The sequence below is a fragment of the Hemitrygon akajei genome, chromosome 17 (genome assembly GCF_048418815.1).
Source record: "Hemitrygon akajei chromosome 17, sHemAka1.3, whole genome shotgun sequence".
Classification (NCBI taxonomy): Eukaryota; Metazoa; Chordata; class Chondrichthyes; order Myliobatiformes; family Dasyatidae; genus Hemitrygon; species Hemitrygon akajei.
In genome coordinates, this window is record NC_133140.1 from 6,329,629 (window position 1) to 6,348,158 (window position 18,530).

An 18,530-nucleotide genomic window follows, 5' to 3' on the forward strand; every position below is an offset into this window, starting at 1 on the left:
CTTTTGACAAAACAAGCTCTATTTTTATAAGCTTTTTCTTCCCAATAGCTCAAGTAACTGATAGCATGGAAAAAATTAGTTCAAGAAGTATTTACAAAAATGTGCGAAATATTGACTAAAGGGAACATTATCTTTAAAAGCTAAGGAAGTTCCAACAAACTATTAAAATGGCTATCAATAAAGTTCCCATGAACTAACTATGTGGCCTGGTCCCACCCAGAAATGTACTCTTTTCCAAACAGACTGAGGCATCTTGCTTGGTGACCTCACCCACCCATTGCTGGTGTAACCTATATATAACCTATAACTGGGATATCTTCAGAAGAGAGGAGAGTTAGTTAAGAAGTATAAAAGCCTAGATGGATGGATAACAGGGATGGATGGATGACAGTGTGGAGGAAGGGGAATCAATAAATAGTGGGTATGGAATTAAGTAAGTGACTAAGTTTTATAGGGAATAGAGGAGAAACATTTCACCCAGAAGTCAGTGGGGTTTGGAACTTACTGCTGCAAATAGTGGTGGGGTCAGCCTACCTTCCTTGCCTTCCTAAATTTTACATTGCTGCTACGTATTATAGAGTTGAATTATTTTAGTACAGTACATATTTTTGAAAGCATGCAACTGTGAGTATTACTTAAGGATACTCTATATGGATTGCCTCAATAATGCTTACAGTGGACATTTTGGTGTTGAATAGGTTTGTAAAGCAACCTGCTAGGTCAGTAATTTTATAAACAGTTCCATGACTGCAAAATTCTGAGCTGACAGGCACACCAGAAAGGGCCCCACTCATTGGACTTTGTTCAAAGTTCTTCTGCCATTCAGTGCCGACTATTGTAGGAAGTCAAGTGCAAAGGTAAAATTAGCTGGGTAGTAGTTTCGGCAGCAGGTGGGATTGGGAGCTGCGTGGGAGGATTGTTGATTGGAAACAATTGGGTGTGAGTTTGTTGGATCAGTAGTGGGTTAATACAGGAAGAAGCCTATCGGTTAAGGGAGGTGGGAGAAGCAAGGAAATTGGCTGTTGGTGTCTCACACACTCCACAGGACATTATTGCACATTCCAAGTGCCACAACAAACATCTGGAAGTGCAAGTCCAGTGCTGTTTATAAGCATAATGAGATCCTTGACAAAATTCTATCCTGTGTTACACAAAAATTTTAAAATGAATTTATTATAAATTATGTATATATCATCATATACTATCTTGACATTTATTTTCTTGTAGGAATTCAGAGTAAAACAAAGAAATACAATAGTAACAATGGAAAACTACACACAAGACTGACAAACAATGCACAAGAGAACAGACTGTGCAAATGCAAAAAATAACAAATAATATAATAATGAAACAGTAAATAAATTATACTGAGAATGAGCTGTAGAGACCTTGTGTTGAGTGACCAATTTAGTGTTGAGGCAAGTGAAGTTAACCACGCTAGTTCAGGAGCTTGATTGGTTGAAGGGCAATGACTCAAGGGCAATAAGTCAAGAAGAAAAGCTTACAAAAGGTTCAGAGAGCTACGTAATGTTAGAGATCTAGAAGATTATAAGGGATCTTGGGGTCCGAGTCCATGGGACGCTCAAAACAGCTGCACAGGTTGACTCTGTGGTTAAGAAGGCATACGGTGTTTTGGCCTTCATCAATTGTGGAATTGAATTTAGGAGCTGAGAGGTAATGTTGCAGCTATATAGGACCCTGGTCAGACCCCACCTGGAGTTACTTTGCTCAGTTCTGGTTGCCTCACTACAGGAAAAGACATGGAAGCCATAGAAATGGTGCAGAGGAGATTTACAAGGATGTTGCCTGGATTGGGGAGCATGCTTTATGAGAGTAGGTTGAGTGAACTCGGCTTTTTCTCCTTGGAGCAACGGAGTATGCGAAGTGACCTGATAGAGATGTATAAGATGATGAGAGGCATTGATAGTGTGGATAGTCAGAGACTTTTTCCCAGGGCTGAAATGGTTGCACAAGAGAACACAGGTTTAAGGTGCTGGGGAGCAGGTACAGAAGGGATGTTGGGGTAAGTTTTTTTACTCAGAAAGTGGTGGGTGTGTGGAATGGGCTGCCGGCCATGGTGGTGGAGACGGATACGATAGGGTCTTTTAAAAGACTTTTGGATAAGTACATGGAGCTTAGAAAAATAGAGGGCTATAGGTAAGCCTAGTAATTTCTAAGGTAGGGACATGTTCAGCATAACTTTGTGAGCCGAAGGGCCTGTATAGTGCTTTAGGTCTTCTATGTTTCTATGTTTCAAACTGTTTCTGAACCTGGTTGTGTGGGATCTAAGGCACCTGTATCTCCTATCCATTGGAGTACCCCAGATGCAGTCAGAATTTTGCAGTACAAGAGAATTTCTTGCTCTTAGTGCAAGAGTTTGCCTGATAGTCTAGTCTAGGAAATATGGTTTTTAACCCTAGCAAAACTCTCTCTCTCTCTCTCTCTCTCTCTCTCTCTCCAGTCCCGCCTCATCTAGGCGTTTTATAGTGACGCCCACAGTAAACGAAACAGTGGACACGTAACAAAGGACTGTAACAGGAGCAAATCTAGAACACAGTATATCTTTGTTATGTTTCCTCACATGTATAATGCGATTGCATTTACCATGACCTGCTTCATAGTCAATGATAAGTTATCAACATTTACTATGTCGGTGAAGTTCACCATTTTAAAATCTGAATCAAACATTTTTTCATACATCCCTCCTGTTGGATATATTGATTCTTGATCCTTGCATCCAATATCTGAACCTTCCTCAATACATTAATGACCTCCAAAATCATAAGTCTATTACAGATTTATTAATGATTGTCTCTCTTTTATTTCAGTTTGAAATACATTCCAGGATGTGTTATGGCAGGTGCACGTTTATGGAGCAATCTTCAGTTACCATTCCCACAATATTCTCAAATTTAATTTTGACTTGGACCCACAATATTTTGTGTTTCAGTGAAAAATTCAACTTCAGTGTTGTCTACCATTTCTTAGCCTGTTTGCTTAAGTAGTTTTGATAGCAATGATCCCAGTGCTGAGGTTCAAGAAAACTTTATATCTTCATACAAGGATTGCAGATGTAAACGTAACTTCTATCAGTAAAATACACTCAGTGATTACTTTATTAGTGATGCCTGTTCATTAAAATAAGTATCTCATCAGCCAATCATGTGGCAGCAATCTGCATAAAAGCATATAGGCATAGTCAAAAGGTTCAGTTGTTGTTCAGACCAAACAACAGAATAGGGAAGAGACTATGACCGTGGAAGAATTGTTGGTGGTAGACGGAGTGGTTTGAGTATCTCTGAACCTGCTGATCTCCAGGGATTTTCACACACAAGTTTCTAGAGTTTATAGAGAATGGTGCGAAAAATGAAAAAGCACCCAGTGAGTGACATTTCTGTGGTCAAAAACACCTTGTTAATGAAAGAGGTCAGAGGAGAATGCCCTGACTGGTTGAGGCTGACAGGAAGGTGACAATAATTCAAATAACCACTCATTACAACAGTGGTGTGCAGAAGAGCATCTCTGAATGTACAACATATTGAATCTTGAAGTGGATGGGTTACAGCAGTTGAAGACTACACCAAGTTCCACTCCTGTAATTAATAAAGTGGCCACTGAGCGTAAATTTTAAAAATGCCAATTACACTCCCTTGCTGAATTCTAACTGTCCCAAGGACTTATTCAGTTATCATCATTATTAACTTGCAGTACTGTGCCAGCTTTGAATTCATTTTCAAGATCAATTGTGTTAACTCCAAGAATGAAGGCCCCATGGGAATCCCAACACTGGCATGTTCCCTCCAAGTCACATAGAATCCAGACATAGAAATCCATCACCAGTCCTTCATAATTACTGGGTTTCAATACTGGAACTCCTTCACTAAATGGAACTTAACTTTGCTAGTAACACCCAACTCCCCCAAAAAAATAGATTTCTTTCACCAAAATACATAAATGATTTGAAACCCAAAATCTGTTGTTGCCAGCAGGCAGAACAGTTTGTGATATCCCTCAATGCTTGTTGTTATTAACATAATAACATTGTTGACTAGAAATTCCATAAATCCTTGTGGTGTTGTAAAGTTATTGCATGGTATCTCACCATGGCAATAATTTTATAATATTTCCAGGGTAGAATTCATGAATATCCATGGCAACATAACGGTTAACCATGCATTACAACAGTGGTGTGCAGAAGAGCATCTCTGAACACCCACAACATGTCAAACTTTGAAATGGATAGCAGCAGAAATTCACAAACATGTACAAAGTGGTCACATTATCAAATACCTCCTATACCTAATAAAGTGGCCACTGAATGTATTTGCAAATCAGGATAGTGTGCGACTTGGAAGTAGATGCCTTATATATCTGGAAAAAAGATCATCCATCTTAAAATCAGAATTACATGAGAACACAGTGGATATTTTATCAATTTCACTAGAATTTCTGGAAAACATGGAATTTGTGATCTGAGTACACACAGGAATAAATGTCTTTTGGATGAGATACCAGTCAAACAAGCCAAACCAGTATCCCAGCATGAATTAGTGAGTGATAAATGCAGGCTGATAATTAGAACAGTGTTTGTCTGCTTAACACAATGCCAGTTAGATGTCAGAACCTTGAACTTGCTCAGCTGGGGTAAGTATTGATTGTACAACTACATTATCACAACCTTGAAATCACCACGGTAACGGATGATTGAAGGCTGCTTTTTATTCCGAAATTTGTTTACAGCTGCCTTAAAAGACACCTGTTTGAATTTGCTTACGTGACACAAATTTCTTTGCTGATTGCATATTTTAACCCTCTCTCCCATGACCTTGCAGCCTTACTACAATATATAAATTTACACAGCAAGACGCCTCTAGTGTGAGTTGGTTTAAAAGTCTGACTATCATGTGAAAGATGCAAGATGTAAGCAATTGGTCAAGCCTGTGTACAATCCCTGACACGTTGTAACAGGAGATATTGCACAACTAATCAGACAGGATTTCTCACTGAATCTGAGACTCCACGTGCCTGAGAAAATACCTTTGATACTTCGTAAATGATGACTAGATCTCTTCTCAACCTTCCAAACTCAAACAAATCCTATTTTCCCCTGAAAGCTCTGGTATAATTTTGGTGAATTTCTTAGCCAAAGTATAATTCTGAGATAAAATAAGATGCAGTCAATACTGCAGACTAAGTTTGAACTTCAGAATCCGGTTTATTATCACTGACTTAAATGATGTGAAATTTATTTGTGGAAGCAGTACAGTACAAAGATCAATAACTAATGCAAAAGTTGAATAACAAGGTAGTGTTCATTAGCTCATGGCAGAGGTGATAAATGTATTCTTAAATTATTGAGTGTGGGTCTTAATGCTCCTGTACCTCCTCCCTGATGGTAGCAATGAGAAGAGGGCATGCCCCAAATGGTGAGGGCCCTTTGTGGTGGATGCCACCTTCTCAAGGCACACATCTTGAAGGTGTCCTTGATAGCGGGGTGGGTTGCACCCATGATGGATCAGGATCATTCTGCAGCATCTTGTGATTCTGTCCTTTAGAGCCTCCATATTAGGCTGCAATACAAAGAGTTAGAATGCTCTCTGTCGTACATCTACAGAAAGTTGTAAGAGTCTTTGGTGACATACCAAATCTTCTTGTCATGAAATACAATTGATGGCATGTGTTCTTCATGATTGCATCAATGTGTTGAGCCCAGGATAGGTCTTCTGAGACTTGACACCCAGCAACTTGAAGGTGCTCACTCTTTCTGCCACTGACCCCTCAAGGAACGTTGGTACCTGTATCTGTTATCCTGACTTCCTCTTCCTGAAGTCCACAGACAATTACTTGGTCTCGCTGACATTGAGTGTGAGATTGTTGTTGTGACACAATCAGTCAATCTATCTCACTCCTGTACACCTCCTTGTCACCATCTGAGACCTTATCAACAATATGTCATCTGTGAATTTATAGATGGTGTTTGAACCTGCTCATAAACCATCACAGAGCAGGGGTGGAAATTGGTGCACAAAAGTGGGAAACAGCAGCGAATGTAAAGAAAGAAACAGTATTAATGTTTCTGGTTGATGATCAGTTCTAATGAAAGGTTACTGACCAGAAACATTATCTGTTTCTCTCTCTCTCTCCACATATGCTTCCTGACCTGCTGGATTTTTCTCACATTTGTTTTTATTTCTGCTTGCACCTGCTTTTTTTGTTCGACACTTCACCTGTGAGTCAGCTGGTGTGGTGTACCGCGTCCGGTGCTCCCAGTGTGGCCTTTTATATATTGGTGAGACCCGACACAGACTGGGAGATCGTTTCGCTGAACACCTACACTCAATCCACCAGAGAAAGCAGGATCTCCCAGTGGCCATACATTTTAACTCCACGTCCCATTCCCATTCTGATATGTCTATCCATGGCCTCCTCTACTGTCAAAAGGAATCCAAACTCAGGTTGGAGGAACAACCTGATGGCATGAACATTGACTTCTCTAACTTCCGTTAATGCCCCTCTTCCCCTTCTTACCCCATCCCTGACATATTTAGTTGTTTGCCTGTTCTCCATCTCCCTCTGGTGCTCCCCCCCCCCTTTCTCCCGAGGCCTCCCGTCCCATGATCCTTTCCCTTCTCCAGCTCGGTATCACTTTCACCAATCACCTTTCCAGCTCTTAGCTTCATCCCACCCCCTCCGGTCTTCTCCTATCATTTCACATTTCCCCCTCGCCCCACTACTTTCAAATCTCTTACTATCTTTCCTTTCAGTTAATCCTGATGAAGGGTCTCGGCCCGAAACATCGACAGTGCTTCTCCTTATAGATGCTGCCTGGCCTGCTGTGTTCCACCAGCATTTTGTGTGTGTTGTTGTTTGAATTTCCGGCATCTGCAGATTTCCTCATGTTTGCTTGTACCTGCTTCTTTTTTTGCTTTTGGAATGAAATATAAGTAATCCCTCACTTGATTAAAATGATAAACCCAAGAATAGTTCCAAGCTGATTGTAGAATACAACCGAAGGGACAAAAAGGAACTGTACCTTTAAGGGGCGGTACTCAAAAATTAAACGTCAAATGGATAATTGTAAACCCCGCCTTCTCTCTGATTCCATTTGACCCAAGGCAGTACCTCTCTATGTGAGCCTGCCCCAAACAAAAAGAGATATGCACAGAGCTTGTAAGGCTTGATATCTGCCCTATCAACCTTGTAAAAGAGTATTTATACAAATGTGTCAGTGTGTGCACACAATATAGATCCTTCCTGTAAGTGTCTGGAACCAGAACCTGTGCTCAGGAGGCCAAGAAAACAACTTTCTTTCACCAACGTGATTCAGGTAAATATTACATTCAAATACTCACTGGAAAGTAAATTTATGTGATTTAGGTTAAAACCAGCAGCAAAATGGTTGAAATCTCCATCAAGTTGTGGAGCACTTTAAATTTCTCTTTTCAGTTTTTAGCAGCATTTTCTTTCCACTGGGGTCAATCAGCCGGTCACAGTTTCATCCAGAACCAAACACTCACACTTCACCTTCTTTCAAATGGTAGTTTAGACCCAGTGAATGTCTGGCAAAATAATGAAGAATATAGAAGTTAGTCTTATAAAAACACACTCATGTTAATTTGAGGCAGAAATGCAATCCTGAGTGCAAATGAGGAAGTGGAACTCTATCAAAACTTGTCAACAGAGCATTGACAATTTGGCATTGTTCCAGCTTTCTGATCTAGGATTGTCAGAAGAGACCTGTATTACTATGTTGCAGGTGAGTGTCTAACTGAAAGTTTAGTTTAGTTGAATGCTTTGTTTAAAAAAAAGAACTCTAGATGAGGAGCTTAGTGATTTAATCAATCTGGTATTCTGAAATTTCTAGAACACATACACACAGTATAACAGGACATGGGTCCAGCAAAATGCATTACACAAGGAAAGGAACTTTGGAACCTCAAAAGACTTCGTTATTATTTCTCCATGACTACCTTATTATAGTCCCAACATGTTTATAAATTAGCTAGCATTGTACCGCGAAGACTTTATCTGTTCAACAGTGCACTTCACAAAATTTCTCAGACAGAGCCCAGAGTTCAAGGCTGATTTGCTTCTGCTCCAGTTTGTGGGTTCTAAGGTGACTGAGAAGGCCAATATGGGAATCACAGACTGCTCCGCCCTTGAGGTAGGTGTAACCTACAGTAATTGTCACATGCGGCCTTGGTCAGAATTGGGTGTGAGCCTCATATGCAGTGTGGCTTTAATGCACCCTTGTACCATGCTCTTGTACATATGTTTGCAGCTGGTTTGCTTGAGATTAGTGAAGTGGCGTGTACCTCCTGTTGATTGCAAGCAGTTACTTAGTGCTCCCAATGCATGGGCTCAGGTTCTCAGTATCATCCCCAATGGTCCAGAAATCCCAGGATTCTGTAGGGTGCTGCAACTTTTCAAAGTGATAACATCCCTCTACTGGCAGTCCCCAGGTTCCCATTGTTACAAACCCCGTAACTGGGTCACTTACCAGCAAAGATAGAGAGGTCCGTTGAGGTCTGATGGTACTATTTTTAACAGTATTTATTAGTAAAAATACACAAAAATAATATCAATACAAATATACAGATAATATACGTCGTCAATACTAAATCTAAAAGTGTGGGTATAATAATAATCAATAAGAAATTAGCTCTATCGTTGTCTAGGGGATAAATGTATTGTCCGATGGAAATGCAAAAGTCACTCAGTTCATGCAGGCTGCAGCCTTTGGGGACCGCTGTGTGGCAACGGTTGGAGAGAGAGAGAGATTTTGAGAAACTTGCCGGCTTTCCTTTTATGATTTCGATCCGTCAGAGTCTCGTTGGTGTGGCTGTTCACTTGTGGCCTCTCCTTTAGCTAAGCCGTTCTTCCGTGGTGAGCCCGCCAATCCCAGGCAAGGGAAGGATGCACACGAGCCCCCCACCGGCTGTCGCTATTAAACGCTGTCACGGGATTTCTAGCGTTTCTCCTGGTGCGTCTAAAGGGGTTGTTCCCCAGACCCTCTTTTATCCTTACTCACGGGGTCTCAGATGTCAATCAGGTTGGGATGATGCAATCCCTCAACCAGCCCACTCTGGTCATCCCCTGAGGGGCTTCAATGAATAGTACAGTACTCAATACACAATTCTGTCTCCAAGAGACAATAGCCATTATCAATGGTTTTGTTTTGCTGAGGCCAGGACACATTCCAAACCTTGTGGATTCTCTCTCATTTCCTGGGTCCCAGACCCGAATTAATAGCGATCTTGCGATTCTCAAAAAGGAGGGGGCGACTTTGTACCCTTCGGCTCCTCAGAGTTGTGGCACATTCGTAACACCATGTACAGTCCATACTCAAATGGTTTGTCAGTTGGAGGTGACCAACCACCAGTGTGTAGGAGAGGATCACAGAAACAGCTGAGGTGAGAGCGTGAGCAGGTGTGGGAAGAGCAACTGCCAACTACCCTCACCAACTCAGTGAGTGAGCCAATGAGTCTGCTCGAATTTCTTGGCTCTGCTCAGTTCCATCCAGCTTCTGATTGCTGCAGCTCGGGGGTGGTGGAGAAAAGACACAGGGAAATGGCCTTCCCACATGAACAAGAAGCCTGCAGCTCCGCAACAACTACGGTAGTAATTTCACGTCCGTTCACCCCATCATTTCAAATAATCACTTGTGTGTAGAAGGTGTCCACAAATCAGACATTGGTAATGTGGGGAGGACCTGTAATCTCTTCTCGCACATGCCTAAATACAAATAAAAATAATATAGTTAGTGTCTACTCCCTACTTTACTGCTTTCTTCTTTAGATAAAATTGTATAAGATGATAAAAGGCATCGGTCAAGTGGATAGCCAGAGATTTTTTTTCACAGGGGCAAAAATCATGCCCCTAATATGAGGGGCATAATTTTAAGGAAAGTATAATGGGAGAGGATGTCAGAGGTAGGATTTTCATACAGAGAGTGGTGAGTGCGTGGAATGCCCTGGCACAGATTGTGGTAGAGGCAGATACATTAGGGGAGTTTAGAAAACTCCTACATTGGCACCTGAATGATGGAAAAATGGATGGCTGTGTGGGAGATGAGGGTTAGATTGATCTTAAAGTAAGTTAAAAGTTTGGCATAACATCTTGGGCTGAAGGTCTGTGCTGTAATATTTGAAGATCTATGTTCTTGCATCAATCACTATGAGTGCAGGTGGCCCCTTGGGTACAAGTTTTGATTGGAATCTGTGGAGAGAAGAACAGTATAGATTTTTTACATTGTATTATTTGCATTCGCAGTACTTTGCATAGGTGCAAAGAATTTGTTAACTTAATTAGTGAACCTGTAGGAGCAGGAGGGAGGGAATTCGAAGTGTCTTTCTCGTTACCTGCTTCATTTTTGGGTTTCGCCCATCCTCCAGAAGACTGCAGAATACACGCAGCTACAGTGACTGATGTTCCACTCTATACATTCCCAACTCCACCACTATCCAAGAACAACAGCAGTTTTCTTAAATATACAGGCAAACATCTATTGTGAGAAAAGGCAAGACTTATGTGCCCTTTCAAAGTTCTAAGTAAGTTTATTTTCAAAGTACATTTATGTCACAATATACAACCCTGAGATTCATTTTCTTGTGGCATACTCAATAAATCTACAAAATACAGACTGTAGGTCTGACACGGTGGTCAGCAGCACAGGGGCGCTGCAGGGAACCGTACTCTCTCCGGTCCTGTTCACCCTGTACACATCAGACTTCCAATATAACTCAGAGTCCTGCCATGTGCAGAAGTTCGCTGATGACACAGCCATAGTAGGGTGTGTCAGGAATGGACAGGAGGAGGAGTATAGGAAACTGATACAGGACTTTGTGATATGGTGCAACTCAAACTACCTGCGTCTCAATATCACCAAGACCAAGGAGATGGTGGTGGACTTTAGGAGATCTAGGCCTCATATGGAGCCAGTGATCATTAATGGAGAATGTGTGGAGCAGGTTAAGACCTACAAGTATCTGGGAGTACAGTTAGACGAGAAGCTAGACTGGACTGCCAACACAGATGCCTTGTGCAGGAAGGCACAGAGTCGAATGTACTTCCTAAGAAGGTTGGCGTCATTCAATGTCTGTAGTGAGATGCTGAAGATGTTCTATAGGTCAGTTGTGGAGAGCGCCCTCTTCTTTGTGGTGGCGTGTTGGGGAGGAAGCATTAAGAAGAGGGACGCCTCGCGTCTTAATAAGCTGGTAAGGAAGGCGAGCTCTGTCGTGGGCAAAGTACTGGAGAGTTTAACATCGGTAGCTGAGCGAAGGGCGCTGAGTAGGCTACGGTCAATTATGGATAACTCTGAACATCCTCTACATAGCACCATCCAGAGACAGAGAAGCAGTTTCAGCGACAGGTTACTATCGATGCAATGCTCCTCAGACAGGATGAAGAGGTCAATACTCCCCAATGCCATTAGGCTTTACAATTCTACCGCCAGGACTTAAGAACTTTTTAAAGCTATTATTAATGCTTTTTGAGATGGTGATTTAGATGCATATCATATTTTTTTTTACTGAGTTAAGTATTGTATGTAATTAGTTTTGCTACAACAAGTGTATGGGACATTGGAAAAAAGTTGAATTTCCCCATGGGGATGAATAAAGTATCTATCTATCTATCTATCTATCTATCTAATAACCATAACAGAGTCAATGGAAGACCAGACCAGCTAGTGTGTTCAACCAGTTTGCAAAAGACATCTGTGCAAATACAAAAAGAAAGAAATAATAATAATAAAAAAGCAATAAATATTGAGAATGTTAAATGAAGAGTCCTTGAAAGTGAGTCCATTTAGTTATAGGAACGTTTAAATGATGGGGCAAATGAAGTTGATTGAAGTTATCCCCTTTGGTTCAAGAGCCTGATGGTTGAGGCGTACTAACTGTTCCTGAACCTGGAGGTGTGAGTCCTGAGTCTCCTGTACCTTCTTCATGATGGCAACAGCAAGAAGAGAGCATATCTGGGTCTTGAGGGTCCCTGATGTTGGATGCTGCTTTCCTGTGAGAGCATTTCATGCAGATTTGCTCGATGATAATAAGGTTTTACAGTGATGGACTGGGCCATATCCGCTACTTTTCATTGAATTTTTCATTCAAGGCATTGGTGTTTCCATGCCAGGCTGTGATGCAACCTGTGATTCAAAGAAGGCACAGCAGCACCTCAACTTTACTAGGCATTTGTGCAGATTTAGCATGTCATCAAAAACCTTGACAGACTTCTATAGATAGACAGTGGAGAGTATCCTGAGTAACTCACACAAAATGCTGGATAAACTCAGCAGATTAGGAAGCATCTATTTAAAAGGATATACAATTGACATTTCCTGTTGGGACCCTTCATTAGGACTGGAAAGGAAGGGAGAAGAAGCCAGAATAAGATGATGGGGGAAGGGAAGAAGTAAAAGCTGGAAAGTAATAGGTGAAGCCAGGTGGTGAGGGAAGGAGAGTGAAGTGAGAAGCTGGCATGTGATAGGTGGAAAAGGTAATGCGCTAATGCAGAAGAAGAGGAGAGTGGTCCATGGAAGAAAGGTAAGGAGGAGGGCTCCCACGGGGAAGCGATAGAAGGGCGAGGAGAAAAGAGGTAAGAGGGGTATCAGAAAGGGGAATAGAAGAAGAGGGAAGGGTAAGTATCCTGACTAGTTGCATCACAGCCTGGTATGGAAACACCAATGCCCAAGAAAGGAAAAACCTACACAAGATTGTGGATACAGCCTAATTGATCACAGGAAAAGTCCTCCCCATCATTGAGCACATCTACATGGACAGCTGCCACAGGAAAGCTCTCTTCTCACTGCTGCCATCGGAAGGGAGGTACAAGAGCCTTGGGTCCCACACCGCCAGGTTCAGAAACTGTTATCCTTCAAACATCAGGGCTTGAGGACATGAGTTACAGACAAAGGTTGAATAAGTTATGTCTCAGGTAATATGTTAAAGGGTGAAAGGTGAAATATTCAAGGGGAACGTGAGGGGGAACCTCCTCACTCAGAGGCTGGTGAGAGTGTGCGGTAGTGAATGCAGGTTCATTTGCAACGTTTAAGAGAACTGTGAATAAGTACATGGACGAGAAGTGTATGGAGGGCTATGGTCCATGAGCAGATTGACAGGTCTAGGCAAAATAACAGTTCGGCATGAACTGAAAGGGGATCCATTGGATCCAGAGTAACGATAACTTTTTTCTCCTTTACACTGGTGTACTAAAAAATGACAAACAATAAAGGAGCACATTATTGGGATTATTATTATTCACATAGGATGGCATACAATTACTGGATCAGAATACCCCTAAGGTATTTCAAACAACTAATGTGCTTTGTGATAATGGTTATGTAAGGAATCTGGGCAGAGGGTCCCAAAAATTGTTAACTGATCCTGAATGTATGAGAAGAAAATTTAGCAAACAACAGAATAAACGTCACAGAAATACTTATTAGCAAATCATTGTCTCTGTTAACTAAGCCAGCAGCAGGAAGGCAAATGATTAATGTCATTGGAGAGCTAATTACAGAGTCCATTGTATTTAGATCACTATCTTGTTCTGTATTTAAAGATCCTTGCACTATATTATTGGTTTTTAACTCCACTTACACTCTCATCATTTTGCATTATGCATCTTTTTGTAATCATTGTATCCTTCCATCTTTTACAATCTCACCAAGAAAACATCAGAAATTAAAATTAAAATTAAAAATCTATCATGGGCAGATAACCATCAGTGTCATTTTAACCTGTGGATGACAAAAGGAGTATCAATCCCAAGGACACAAATTGCAGGTAGCACAATGTGCAATACAAATTCTAAAGGCACTAGTCTGAACATTAGCCCACACATGAAAAGGTGCACTAAGGCAGCATTGCATACCAAGGCCAGACCAGTTCTGTGCAAGACCACACATGTTCTGTCAGTCATAGACCCAACATGTTGTGTGCATCTTTATCTTATTTACACTATCTGTGCTACAATAGTGCAGTGAGTTGTGTAGCTTCATCACCGTTCCAGCAGCCCAGGATCTATCCTGACCTCAGCACTGCCTGTCAGCAGTTGCTAGTTTTCTCTGTGGCTGCACCGTTTTGCTCCAGGCACTCCAGTTTCCTCCCGTGCCACAAAGATACATAGGTGAGTTGGTACAGAAAGTTGCCCCACAGTGCTGACAGATGATGTGGGAAGCAGTGGGGGAAAGATATATGCGATACAGAATAAAGGAAAATAAGTGGGGATATGTCCCCTTCATAAGACTAATTGAGTAGGAAGAAGAAAATGATCTAAAAAGTAGTGTGTTAGCAACCATTTCTTGTTAGTTCCTATTTTATTGCCTCCTAAAATCAAACCAGGCTATATTAGTGTCACTGAGGTTAATCTTTTGTGAAAAGCAACACAATGCAGATAAGTGTGAGGTGATGCATTTTGGAAAGACAAACCAGAAGGCTAAGTACAGGGTTAATGGTCGGTTACTTAAGACTGTGAACAGAGGGACTTTGGGGTTCAAATCTATACATCCCTCAAGGTTGCTGCACACGTTGATAGGATAGTTAAGAAGGCCTATGGGATGCTAGGATTCATTAGTAGGGGGATTGTGCTCAAGAGTAGAAAGGTCATGTTGGAACTCTACAAATCTCTGGTGAGACCACACTTAGAGTATTGTGTTCAGTTCTGGTCACCTCATTATAGATAGATAGATAGATACTTTATTCATCCCCATGGGGAAATTCAACTTTTTTCCAATGTCCCATACACTTGTTGTAGCAAAACTAATTACATACAATACTTAACTCAGTAAAAAAATATGATATGCATCTAAATCACTATCTCAAAAAGCATTAATAATAGCTTTTAAAAAGTTCTTAAGTCCTGGCGGTAGAATTGTAAAGCCTAATGGCATTGGGGAGTATTGACCTCTTCATCCTGTCTGAGGAGCATTGCATCGATAGTAACCTGTCACTGAAACTGCTTCTCTGTCTCTGGATGGTGCTATGTAGAGGATGTTCAGAGTTATCCATAATTGACCGTAGCCTACTCAGCGCCCTTCGCTCAGCTACCGATGTTAAACTCTCCAGTACTTTGCCCACGACAGAGCCCGCCTTCCTTACCAGCTTATTAAGACGCGAGGCGTCCCTCTTCTTAATGCTTCCTCCCCAACACGCCACCACAAAGAAGAGGGCGCTCTCCACAACTGACCTATAGAACATCTTCAGCATCTCACTACAGACATTGAATGACGCCAACCTTCTTAGGAAGTACAGTCGACTCTGTGCCTTCCTACACAAGGCATCTGTGTTGGCAGTCCAGTCTAGCTTCTCGTCTAACTGTACTCCCAGATACTTGTAGGTCTTAACCTGCTCCACACATTCTCCATTAATGATCACTGGCTCCATATGAGGCCTAGATCTCCTAAAGTCCACCACCATCTCCTTGGTCTTGGTGATATTGAGACGCAGGTAGTTTGAGTTGCACCATATCACAAAGTCCTGTATCAGTTTCCTATACTCCTCCTCCTGTCCATTCCTGACACACCCCACTATGGCCGTGTCATCAGCGAACTTTTGCACATGGCAGGACTCCGAGTTATATTGGAAGTCTGATGTGTACAGGGTGAACAGGACCGGAAAGAGTACGGTTCCCTGCGGCGCCCCTGTGCTGCTTACCACCGTGTCTGACCTACAGACCTATAGGAAGGATGTGGAAGCTATGGAGAGGGTGCAGAGGAGATTTACCAGGATGTTGATTAGATTGGTAAGCAAGTCTTATGAGGCAAGGTTAGCAGAGCAGGAACTTTTCTCTTTGGAGCGTAGAAGAATGAGAGGGGACTTGATAGAGATCTACAAGATCATGAGAGGCATAGATAGGGTGGATAGCTAGTACCTGTTTCCTAGGGCATCAATAGCAAACACGAGGGCATATGTACAAAGTTAAAGGAGGGAAGTTTAGGGGAGACATCAGTGCTAAGTTTTTTACACAGAGGGTTGTGGGTGCCTGGAATCACTTGCCAGGGATGGTGGTGGAGGCTAAAACATTAGGGGTATTTAAGAGCCTCTTGGACAGGCACATGGATGAAAGAAAACTAGAGGGTTACGGGGTAGTGCGGGTTTAGTACTTTTTTAAGGAACATGTGGGTTGTCACAACATCGAGAGCTGAAGGGCCTGTACTGTGCTGTAGTATTCTAGTGTCTAGTGTTCTAATGTAGGTGACTAAATAATCTGGGCTGTTCATTTCCCTGCATCGTTGCTGCCTGGCCTGATGAGTTCTTCCAGCATTTTCTGTGCCTTGCCTTTCACGGTGTATTTGAATTTTCCCAGGACGATTACATGATGGGCTACCAACTGAGCTGTCATAGGCCCCAGCGGGACCTGAAAGGGACGAAGCCACCGAAGGGGCAACCAATCACACCCCCAGACAGCCTGCACAGCAACCAGGTCAACATAAACACAGCAGCTGAGGAGGAGCTGATGACCCTGCCGGGCATCAACCGGACACTGGCACACAATGTGGTGCTATACCGTGGCAGAATCGGGGGCTTCCGCAAGATCGAGGACGTGGCACTGGTGACAGGAGTTGGGGCCACCAGGCTGCAGCAGATAAGGTCCGAGATCTGTGTGGGGGACATGGTGCCGCAGCAGTTGGACATCAAGGTTGGCCTGGGGACTACCAGGCCACAGATAAGACCTCTGTTTAGTACGGAAGACCGAGAGCGCTCCCGCTCCATGGACTATCTGAACCTCCTCTCCTGTGCCCAGCTGAACATCAACCTTGCCTCAGAGGAGCAGCTCACTGACTTGCTTGGGGTCTCCAAAGAGCTGGCCCACCGAATCGTCCACAACCGGCCTTATCGACACGCTGATGACCTGCTGCGGGTAACCGGAAGCAGTGCCTTCTCCTTGACTCCTATCAACTCCAGGCTCAGTGCTGCCCTCCTGAAGCCCGTCACCATGTCTACCTCCACCTCCACACAGCTGTGCACTGCCCTACCTTCCTTCTGCAGTCTGCAGGACCTGAGACTGAAACCTGGCCTCTGTCCTCGCACCCCTTCGCTGTGCTCCCCACAAGCAGCTTTCACTGGCTGCTTTGATGGCAGGAAGGTGATTCGTATTGGCACTTGGAACCTGCAGGGGCTTAACTTGGACAAGGTCAACAACCCAGGTGTGAGAGAAGTCATCTGCATGACCCTACTTGAGCATGGGTTTGTAATAACTTTGTTCTTTCATTCAATTTGCCTCATATTGCCTGTAATCTATAAGCTCCAGGCATTTTTGTTCATGCTTCATTCTATCTGCACATCCCTAGAAACCCTTCAGCCTCCCATTGAGTGTGCAATCCACTAAAAATTGACACCTGGTATCTCCATGAACTTCCCTTGGTCTGCTGACTTCTTAACTGTAAAACTTGTTGGTTTGGCCACATTTTGAACATTGTGTTTATTTTTGGCCACCCTGGAGTCCATTAAGCTGGAAAGAGTGTAGAAAAGTTTTACCAGGATGTTGCCAGGATTCAAGAGACTGAGTGATGGAGAGAGACTGTTCAGGCTTAGACTTCATTCATTGGAGCATAGGAGAATGAGCGATGATCTTATAGAGGAGAATAAAATCAGGAAGGGCATAGATAGGGTGAATCCATATGGTCATTTATTTCAGGATTAAAGAATCAAGATCTAGAGTCCATAAGGTTTAAGGGGGCATGGGAGAGATTTAATAGGAACCTGAAGGGCAACTTCTTCACCCAGAGGATAGTCCATATATGTAATAAGGTTCCAGAGGAAGTGATCAAAGCAGGTACATTAACAACACTGGAAAGACACTTAGATGGGTTCAGTGGGTTATGGGCCACAGGAAGAACATGCAAACTCTTCTAGTGCTGCCTGTGTGAACAGATTGAACCCTGGGTAGCTAGAACTATGATGACTGGAGAAAAGGTGTTTATGGGTTGTTACATGATATCCTTATGGATAGAATATACTGTAGCCATGATGCATTAATGGCAGAGAGTGAATGTTTAGAACAACCCAACAATCAACAGTTGTAATCCTCCCTTTACGGAATGTGGATTTAGCCATGTTGGGTAAAGCATTTGACTTCCTAACATCTAAATGACTGACAGAAAATCTGCTTTAGACTAAGCTGCATTATCTGGGTAACACAAAGTGCTGAACATTCCCTTTTAAACCAGTTTAGAAGTCAATATTTATTCAGTGTCTGTTTCAGTAATGCAGCTTTGGTTCTTTAGCTTGCTTCCAGCACTCAAGGTATGCCACTATTTACTTAAAGATGCAGACAGCTAATCAAGGGTCTATTTTCCTGTTACATCTATTTTTTAGTAAAGGACTACCTGCAAAGTACAAGATGTTTCACTGGCAGACTGTTCGTTTGTCACCACTAAATCACATCCTCGAACCCCCATCCCTGATGCTGCTTTGTGTCCTTTTCTTCACTCATGCTGCTCAGCAAGTAAGCTGAACTGACCAGTTGGCCAACCCAATCAATGCTGAACTTTGCAACAACCTCAGCTCAGAAAGGAAGGAGGGAAA

At 42.5% G+C, this 18,530-nt stretch overlaps 1 protein-coding gene across 2 annotated transcripts in view; it reads left to right on the forward strand.

Moving 5' to 3' along the window:
* Positions 1-7,152: 7,152 nt before the first annotated feature.
* The window catches only part of LOC140740452 (endonuclease/exonuclease/phosphatase family domain-containing protein 1-like), a 100,408-nt gene continuing 89,030 nt past the window's right edge, over positions 7,153-18,530 (forward strand). The window contains exons 1-2 of one of the 2 annotated variants that reach the window (XM_073069615.1): positions 7,153-7,327; positions 16,309-17,189. In XM_073069615.1, coding sequence (XP_072925716.1) covers positions 16,318-17,189 — 872 coding nt within the window. In that variant the 5' untranslated portion in view covers positions 7,153-7,327; positions 16,309-16,317. Of the gene's footprint in view, positions 7,328-8,119; positions 8,165-16,308; positions 17,190-18,530 lie in introns of those variants that run through there. The other variant, XM_073069614.1, reaches the window with a different exon arrangement.